The sequence below is a fragment of the Neomonachus schauinslandi genome, chromosome 5 (assembly GCF_002201575.2).
Source record: "Neomonachus schauinslandi chromosome 5, ASM220157v2, whole genome shotgun sequence".
NCBI lineage: Eukaryota > Metazoa > Chordata > Mammalia > Carnivora > Phocidae > Neomonachus > Neomonachus schauinslandi.
The window spans coordinates 123,913,457-123,922,954 of record NC_058407.1 but is presented as its reverse complement, the minus strand read 5'-3'; the positions used below and the strand labels follow the sequence as shown (position 1 = coordinate 123,922,954).

The 9,498-nt window shown below is 44.8% G+C and overlaps 2 protein-coding genes across 3 annotated transcripts in view; both read left to right on the top strand.

The window, feature by feature from the left end:
- Positions 1-344: 344 nt before the first annotated feature.
- The window catches only part of HSPA14 (heat shock protein family A (Hsp70) member 14), a 37,700-nt gene continuing 28,546 nt past the window's right edge, over positions 345-9,498 (top strand). The window contains exons 1-3 of the mRNA XM_021696692.1: positions 345-501; positions 1,811-1,891; positions 1,965-2,047. Coding sequence (XP_021552367.1) covers positions 445-501; positions 1,811-1,891; positions 1,965-2,047 — 221 coding nt within the window. The 5' untranslated portion in view covers positions 345-444. The remainder of the gene's footprint in view (positions 502-1,810; positions 1,892-1,964; positions 2,048-9,498) is intronic.
- Positions 1,973-8,966, top strand: LOC123324877 (zinc finger and SCAN domain containing 29). Of its 2 annotated transcripts, none has more exons than XM_044915540.1 (3): positions 1,973-2,047; positions 4,067-4,795; positions 5,494-8,966. In XM_044915540.1, exons 2-3 carry the CDS (start codon positions 4,234-4,236, stop codon positions 6,015-6,017), a joined length of 1,086 nt encoding a protein of 361 aa, XP_044771475.1. In that variant the 5' UTR covers positions 1,973-2,047; positions 4,067-4,233; the 3' UTR covers positions 6,018-8,966. The 2 variants fall into 2 exon arrangements, with proteins under 2 accessions (XP_044771475.1, XP_044771476.1); XM_044915541.1 differs by having other exon boundaries at positions 2,035-2,047; positions 4,307-4,795.

The window sequence follows — 9,498 nt, the reverse complement described above, 5'->3', positions numbered from 1 at the left end:
CAGCCACGGTGCTACCGCCCGGGGCCGTTACAGGACGCCGAGGAGCCGAGCGAGTGGTCGGGGAAAAATCTGCCGAGAGTTGCTAGGCCAAATGACGCAATTCAATCATGAGTTTCCATTGGCTTTCAGGTAAGGACCTAGAAGGGGGCGGGACGAAGAAATCCCTTCCAGGCATTCCCCGACTGGCGCGTGCGCACTCTCGCACACGCGCTGCAGTGCCGGCAGGGCGGGGTGGGAGGACGCACTAAAGCTATTCGCCGGCAGTCCGAGAGGAAAGGCGAAACCTTCACGCTGATTGGTGGCGACGCGGGAGGCCGCGGCGGATGGACCGGTGGGCGGGCGGGAACGTGAAGTTTCCGCGGTGCCTGATGGGGCTGTTCCGAGGCCCGAAGCTCTTGCCACAGCGGGATCACTCGTTACTGCTGCTGCCTTCTCTGCCGCCTCATGGCGGCCATCGGAGTTCACCTTGGCTGCACATCAGCCTGTGTGGCCGTCTATAAGGTGAGAGACTGGGGGATCTGGGCTCCGGGCTGATGGCCCCCCAGTTCTCCGGGTGCGGGGCTAAGTCCTTTGGTCTCCTCTGGGATTGTGAACACGCTTGTCGCCGGCCTAGGAATGTCGTGCGGAAAGGCATTATTGCGGGGAAGTTTGGAGGCAAAGGGCCGGGCGGACCCAGCCTGGTCCTCCGCAGCTCCTCCGGAAAGCCTGCTGTGCTCGGACGGAGGGTCGTGACGACGCGGGCCGGCGGGGTCCGGGAACGTCCGGGCCGCAGGGAGCCTGGAGGGGGGCGGTCCTGGGGACGTCAGGGCCTCTGGAGGCCCAGAGGGATCTCGGAGATGTCGTGGGCACTGGAGTCTCGGAGTCGGGCGGTCCCAGGGAACGTCAGGGCAGCAGGAGGCCTGGAGGGTCTCGGGGACATCAGGGCCGCGGGAGGCCCGGAGAGGTCTCGAGGACCTCGTGGGCGCTGGACGCCCGAAGAGGGGCGGTCCGGGGGATGTCAGGGCAGCAGGAGGCCTGGGAGGTCTCGGGGACGTCAGAGCTACAGGAGGGCTGGAGGGGTCTCGAGGACCTCGTGGGCGCTGGACGCCGGGAGGGGGCGGTCCCCGGGAACGGCAGGGCCGCTGGAGGCGGGGAGGTGGGCCGGAACGTCCCGACCCGGAGGTTTTTGAATGTTTGCCAGGAAAGGACCGGGTGGTCGAGATCTGGAACTGGAGTTGTTAATCCCGCGAAGCGCGTGAAGCGAGTTGGTGGTGCACGCTCTTACTGACTTGACCTTTCTTGAATGCAAGAGCTTAACAAGGAATTGTAGTCTGCTCATCAGGAGGGAGGCGGAAGGAACAATAATAATGAACTCCCCTGATATTAGTCTTGCATTTAAATGTCAAGTGATTTGGAAGGAAAAACCAAAGGGATTTAATGCTACTTCATCATACCTAGAAAAAGGAAGAAAGATGTATTTGTCAGGGAAGAAAGAAAACTGGAAAGGGTGATGTAATAAGTCTTATTATTGTATACAGGAAGGTTTTTATGTTTGATCCAATTATTGACTATGCAGAGCAGATTGAAAAAATGAGGCAGTTTGTGGATTGTTGACCTTATATAAAATCTAGGAAATTAATAATGGCAATTAAATCTGCAAGTTTAAAATACTGATAAAGTGGTTTTCTTACAGGTATGGCAAGGTAACACTGGCCCACATATGTCTGACGAGACTGTATATCTGTGTGTGTGTTTGTGTGTGGATACATTTTTTTTTTTCTTTTTTTTTTTTTCTCAAGAGACCTAATATAGTTGTGTATTTTTTTTCCAGGATGGCCGGGCTGATGTGGTTGCAAATGATGCAGGTGACAGAGTTACTCCAGCTGTTGTTGCTTACACAGAAAATGAAGAGGTACTATTCCCCTCATTTTTATATTTTGAAATAAGTAAAATTACATGCATTGTAATATGCTGCTGTTTTTCAGGTTGTTGGATTGGCAGCAAAACAAAGTAGAATAAGAAATATTTCAAATACAGTAATGAAAGTAAAGCAGATCCTTGGCAGAAGGTATGGAATAAAATAATACTTTTACATATGGAAATAAAGTGTGTTCATACATTCTAAGCATAATGTGAAATGAAGCTAGGAAGATCAGTTTGGTCTTTTTGTTGTTGTTGCTTTTTATGATTGAATCATTTCAGAGATTATCCCAGTAGGCTCTTTCTTTTGATGATTAGTGTTGTATCTTCTCAAGGATGGGATTCACTCAGATAATTTGTTTTTTGCTCAGAGGTCTGTTTTTATTGATAAATGCCAACATTCATATAGTTTGATAATGTTTAATTTGGAAGTGGTAATTTGGACTTTTCACCTTTTTATATGACAGAGGGAACTTGAAGATTTTGTGGGAATTTGAAGATTTTTCTGCACTGTAGTGCAGAATTTTGCAAAATCTGCTGCAATTGGTCATAATTTATATAGAAGCTATTGATTTTCTTCCTCAGGTCCTTTTGTGACACTTTCTGGGAACTAACTTTTCCAGTTGGCTTACAAATTTAATCATTAGAGAAACAGCTTAATTAACATTTTAAGTAAGAATCAGGTTAATCATCTGTTGTAACTTTAATTAAAAGATTAAAGAGGCTTCCTTCTCCAGACTTCTGTCTCCTCAAATTATAGATTACCATAATAATTAGAGGTTTTCATTTTCACTGAAGTAGTAATACTTGATACAGTGTTTTTAAATTTTCAAAGTGCTTTCACATCTATTATTTAATCCTCTCAAATCCCTAAAAGATTTGTAGGGCAGGTTTTATTCCTCCCCATTTGTAGATGAGCAGATTGAGGCACATAGAAGTTACGGAATTGCTCAGTTAGTTGGGGTGAGCTAGATAGGACTATAGTTCAGGACTTCTAACCTTTAGCCCCACGTTCTTCCCTTTTTGCTTTGTTCAGTTGAGAATTTAAGTATAAATGTCCCATGTTGATCTTAGGATTTGGGGGTTATGGATTAAATCTAATATTTATTTCTTTTATACTTACATATATTTTTTATTATCCCTTACCTGTATTTAGTTAAACTGAACTTGATTTATTTTTTTTTCCGTAGGGTATTATGCACTAAGTCAAAAATGATAGTATTTTGGAGAGAATTTAAATTTTTATGATGATAAATATACTCCCCTATCCATTTATGTGTTAACAAACTGAGTATTGAGCATGTTGAAAATAAATTAGTTGGTGTCAAAAATTTGCAAGTTTTAAGATCCCTAATAAAGCAGGGAGCTCTAGATGGGCTTTGAACTATATTCACTATAAGCGGCCAATAATATAAGGTTTTTTCAATTAAACTTTTTATTTTGGGATCAGTGTAAATTTACATACTGTTGTAAGAAATAATACAGAGAGATCCAATATACTACTGGATTTACCACCTTCTCTGGATGGTAACATCTTGCGAAACTACAGTATCACAACCAGGATACTGACATTGATACAATCAAAATACAGAACATTGCCATAGATCTGTCTCCTGGGAGCCTGTTTTATGTTGCTGTTTTAGGGCAGATGATCAGAGTGTTGATATGGTTGTGTTCTGCCATATCATACAAAATCTTTGTATTATCAGGAACAACTTAAGCTTACTTTTCTGGCCCCAAAAGTTACCTTTTAATAAAGTGCAGTGGTGGCAGTCAGATGGTAATATGTAGCCAGAGCAAGCTGCTGAGGCCAAGGCTGTTAAAGGATGAGCGCTCTTCAGACCTGCTGTTCCACCATGGTCCTGCTGACACTTCTCTAGAGTGAGCTGTCTCATGGCCCAGATATTCCCCCCTCAGTCTACTTACAAGACAATGGTGATTTTTACAGATACAGTTGTACCAGGTCTTGGCCTCAGAAGCACTCTCTCTTTTGTGGAGGAGCCAGTAAGCCCCTTTTGAGCCCTTGGTCCAGTACCTATCCTGGGCGAACTCTCATGGTTGGGCTTTCTTAGTCTTGGCATCCTACTCACAGGTAGCACCACTTAACTTGCTGCCACAATTATCCTTACACCCTCCCTGTAACTCTCATTCCCCTGTGGCCTTCCAGCCAGAAATGCGGTCCTTGGACCTGGCTTCTCAACAATTAGCCCCGAGAGGGAAGAATCGGCTGGCTCCTGGAAGTACACTGAGAGCACACAGAGCCTCCCCACACCTTCAGACTTCCACCTTGCTGCCCAGGAGCTTCCTGCAGCTAGCCTTCCTTCCCAGTCCACTATGGCCAGTTCCAATAGCAGTGCGGGCATCCGGTGGTCCAGACAGGAGACTCGAACTCTTCTCTCCATACTAGGCGAGGCAGAGTATATCCAGCGCCTCCAGACTGTGCATCATAATGCAGATGTCTATCAGGCTGTGTCTAAGCGAATGCAGCAGGAAGGCTTCCGCCGCACCGAACGTCAGTGCCGCTCCAAGTTTAAAGTTCTGAAGGCGTTATATTTAAAGGCGTATGTTGCCCATGCCACGAGTATGGGTGATCCACCACACTGTCCATTTTATGATACGTTGGATCAGCTTCTCCGAAATCAGGTAGTGACTGACCCAGACAACTTAATGGAGGATGCTGCTTGGGCCAAGCACTGTGATCAGAACTTAGTGGTCTCTGACACCCCAGGGGAAGGGGGAGCCAACATTCTCAGAGCAAACAGGACTCAGGCAGCACATCATCAGCCTGTCTCGAAAACAGTTAAGGAATCAGATGAGGATTGTCAACTGAGAATCAGTGACCAGATGCGAGAAACCAGTGACCTTGAGGACTCCTGGGATGAATCCTCGGGTGCAGGTAACTCCCAAGCATGTGAAGGACTGGGGTGCCAGAGTCACTTGGTTCTAAACAGCAGTATGTGTTTGGATGGTGTTCTCTTCAACATTGTCTCTGTTTCTGCCCCATGCCCTCTGTTTTCTGAGCCTGCTGCTAAGAAAGAGCTCCAGGTCTTCAAAAGCAATGACCCTAGGTATATAAGGTATTAGAACTTCTTAAATGTGGAAGACGTATTCTTTTTTTTTTTTAAGGTTTTTTTTTTTTTTTTTTTTTTGGGCAGAGAGCAGGAGCACAAGCAGGGGGAGTGGGAGAGGGAGAAGCAGGCTTCCCACCAAGCAGGGAGCCCGACCCTGGGATCATGACCTGAGCCGAAGGCAGACGCTTAACAACTGAGCCACCCAGGCGCCCCAAGAAGTACTCTTTAGAACCAAACTCGTTTTGGGATTATTTTTAGTGGGTTCTTAGGAATGTGTGAATAGAGATTGGGTTGGTGGCCACATGGAAACGGGTTCAGGAAGGCAGCCGGGGAGGTTTTGGAGGTAAGATTACAGTTGGCCGAAGTGTCCAGATCAAGGAATTGAAATCTTCCCAGCCCCTTGTGGAAAGAGGCTTTCCAGGAACTACCAGAATTTTGTGATTGTCTCTCAGCTCCGCTGCTGGCTCCAAGCATTCCCTTGGCAGGAATGTCCTCTTTGCAACATTGTTGCTTTGTTTTTCAGGGTGCTCTCAAGGGACCCCCAGCTACAGCAGTTCCCACCACCTTTTCAGAGGTGCAGTTGCTCCCTGTCAGAGCAGCCCCATGACCAGACTGGCTGTGTCCGGTGAGCCCAGTCCCTGCGCCAGTACCAGCCGAAACACTCCTGGGGTGGCCTCCACACAGCGGCCTCCGGTCGTCTCCTCCAGAGTTCCTTTTGTTTCTGGTGGGGATAGGCCTTTGACCAGTGAGCCCCCTCCAAGGTGGGCAAGGCGAAGAAGGCGGTCAGTGGCCAGGACTATTGCAGCTGAGTTGGCAGAAAACAGGAGGTTGGCACGAGAACTTTCAAAGCGTGAGGAAGAAAAGTTGGACAGGCTGATTGCTATTGGTGAGGAGGCCAGTGCTCAGCAAGACACTGCCAACGAGCTCCGCAGGGATGCTGTGATCGCAGTCAAACGCTTGGCAACAGCAGTCGAAGAGGCCACCGGTGCTTTTCAGCTAGGGCTTGAAAAATTGCTTCAGAGGCTAATTTCAAATACCAAAAGTTAGGAATTGATTACAAAAGAGTCTCCTTCCTAGACTGGTAGAAGCCCAGTTCCAACACCTGCCTTTTGGCACCCTGGCTCCTTTTACAGGTCCTTCGGGAAAAAAGAGTGGATGAACCGTTAATACGCAGAGTGGCAGGAAGATCCGTGCTAGTTGCTTTTCCCAAGCTTCTCCACTAATGGAAAGACCTCTGGGATGTGTGAGGAGTGGTCTAATAGAAAACAGGTGGAGCCGAGTCCAGAGAGCTCGTGAGCTGTGGCTTTCCCACTGAAGCGAGGCAGTTGAGTTTCCCTCTACACCAGTTTCCTCATCTGTAGAATGGGGGCTAGGTGATAACTCCTGACCTGCCTACCTCACAGGGTTGTTGTGAGGATCAAATGGCTAATAGATGTGAAAGGGTTTAGAAGTTTGAAAGCACTACACACTGTACCCGTGTAAGTTATTAATGTATACGACCTTGGCCAAGGTAAGGCTAGGGTGAGGCACATTAGTTGACAAGATAGAGAATTATGGTGTATACGATGACCTCATTGCTTGAATCTTCACTAGTTTAACTTGACTGCTTCTTGTAAGATCTTCATTTTTTTAATTCCTCTATATAGCTCATTAGACTAAGGTAGATCCACGGATTTGTACTTTTATCTCTTATGTTTTCACTGCTGTGTCTATGACATACCTGCTAGTAAGCACTCAATGGTCAAACCATCATTCTCTCCATTTTACTAGTTCTTAGTGTCTTATCACTATAAGGATATAATTCAGAACGGACAGGGAGCCACAGTTGTGTGTTTTGATTCATATTGATAATCTTCAATATAATGAGGTATTGGCTGTTTTATAAAATATTAAATGTAAGTAAATTCTTTGCATTCCATATCATTTGGGTCCCTTTATATGCATAATTACATATCTTTAGGTTGGGTGTCATTTGAACAACACGTGGAAACAATTTAGAATCTGTTTTCCAAATGCTTTTAGCTACTTTCTTTTCTGTTAGCCTTTTTTTTCTGTCTCGTATGTTACAGAAGGCAAGCCTTAGAAAACTTTCCTTCTAGGGAACTTTCTGAAGTCATTTTTTCCTCATATTCTGTAGACAGATGTTCACTTTGTTAATGGCACATGGTGGAAGAGGACAGCTTTGGGAACGATTGAGGATGGTGTGGATAAAGACGGCCTGCAGTAGATAACTCCTTTTAAGCACAAAGCCCTCAACAAACACACCCCCTTTCCCCCCAAAACATACACACTTCCTCTAGGAGATACGAAGGTGTTGAGCCATACTTTTCCGTTTACTTTAGAAGGAATGCCATTACTGGCCATCATTAAACTAACTAACTTAAAGCTTTTAAGTGGTTTACTTAGTACTTTCAGGAAATACAAATAGGAGCCTTGGAATTTAAAAGGCTTTCCTCCAGTCTACAGGCTAAAAAAAAAATAAATAAAACAAGTGCAGGCATGTTTGAGGAGATTTTGTTTTACATTTTGTAGGCTTGGGTGCTTACCTAAAAGCCAGCAATATAGATAGGTAGAGAAGTAGTCAAAACACCAGTGGGAGTATACCTGGAACCATGAATAGATGGCAAGCACGCAAGCTGCTCTGATAAACGGGTGGTGAATGTAGAGAGCAGCTGGTGTGGTAGAACACACTGGACTCCAGTTAGAACTGGATTCTATCCCTGTCGCAGTTTGTTACGTCGGGCAGATGACTCGCCCTTTTTGTGCCTCAGTTTCTTTAAAATGAGAGATTTGTACTAGATGACTTTTCTAATACCTTCCAGTTCTAAAAAAAATTCTGTGATAAGTGGCATAACAAAGGCAAAGTAAAATTTTAATTGCAATGTTTTCAGTCACAGCCACACACTGTATGTTTGAATTAGTGGTAACAATTGTATTTTAAGGAAGCATTCTGTGGTATTAATATTTATTAATATACTCAGCTTAAATAAGCACCACACCATACATAGGTTCCTTGCTTTAAAGAAGCATATATTAAGGCAGTGAAATGGATATATATCTATATATGTGCATTTTCTCAATTGTTTTAGGCCTTTATATGGAGGGATCTGTGTCATTTATAACTGGATAACACTAATGTAGATACGTAGACTTTCTGGAAAAACAGGGAAGTACTTGAAGAAGAGTTAGACCTGTACTATATTCTATTAAGGGTAGCAAAGTACATAGGCAGGGATTTATTTGAGATAGGAGAAGTGCTAAAAGAACAAAAGTGGAGTTAAACTCGGAAGGTAGTATTGCGAAAATCTTTTGGGCGAAATAACGTTAATGTGAGAATAAAGTTAAAGGGAAAGTTCCTAATGAAATAAACAGATAAAGGGGCGAAATATTGTTAAGAGGAGGCCATGTGAGTGAGAACAAGCTCAGAAATCCTGCCTAAGCTCTAGGCCCAGCCATTTGTCCCTGCCCGTCCTTTGGCAGGTCATTTTACCATTCTGTGACTCAGGTTCCTCACCTACAGAGGGAGAAACCAGTAACGCTCCTACCTACCTCCCAGGAATGTTGTGAGGGCCAAATGAACAGATGAATGTAAAAACGCTTTCAGACACGGAAGGCACTGTGTTGTGACAGGAACGGGGAAGAAGACCCTGGGGCACGTTAGTGCTGCCGTGTGCCAGGTCCCACAGCCTGCTGTCGGTACAAGAGACCTTTAAGGAAGGACGAGGAAGAGGAAGTGGCGTTGCTTGTAGAGGTGGTGATACAGTGGTGGGATTAACACTCTGCCTTCTAACGACCATGATGTAAATGAGGTGCTGTGTATGCCAACTTCCCACCGTCCTTTGTGTTTCTGTTACATGATTTAATCCTGGTGTGAACAAATAAAGTTTTTACTTGTATGTACTTGTGGGTCAGTCCACTGCTTTCTGGCGATATCCATGACCATTTGTCGTCACCTCCATACTCTGCTTGCTTTTTCTTACTAACTAGTCTCCAGGGTCCTGCCTGTATATGGCCCTAAGAGCTTTGTGTGCTTCCTGTCCTTACATGAGAAGGGCCCCTTTGCAGGGCAGTTGAGAAATAATTCTCCATTTCTAAAAGTTATTTAAATTCCCTAATACAGGCTTTCCTGGCAAATTATCTGGTCTTAGATAGCTCACAGATAGTTTGTAGATAACAGGGTAAATTGTCCTGGTTGACTAAAATTCTGTTCTGAAGAAAACAACTGGTAAGTGTCATGCTGAAATTATATTGGTGCAAAAAAATTACTATGGGCAGACTTCATCTTTTTTCTTACTCTTAAAATAGTTGTGCAGGATGTAGTCTATAGATTGGATTTAGAGACAGGAAGGAAGGGGGGGGAAGGCTTAGGTGAAAAGAATACTGCACTTTGTATTAAAGATCTGGATTCCAATCCATTCTGCCATGAATTAACCATGTGACTTTGGGCAAGCTCCTTACCTGTTTGCCTATCAATTATTAGGTAATGGAGAAGGAAGTATGAGGAATCCTCAAGTGTTCTAGACAGATT

What these genes read in the sequence shown, in the direction of transcription:
- LOC123324877 (XM_044915540.1), top strand. Translation starts at nt 4,234, where the DNA reads ATGGCCAGTTCCAATAGCAGTGCGGGCATCCGGTGGTCCAGACAGGAG. An exon ending in GGATGAATCCTCGGGTGCAG is followed by an intron (nt 4,796 to 5,493) that starts GTAACTCCCAAG and finishes TTTGTTTTTCAG; the next exon opens with GGTGCTCTCAAGGGACCCCC.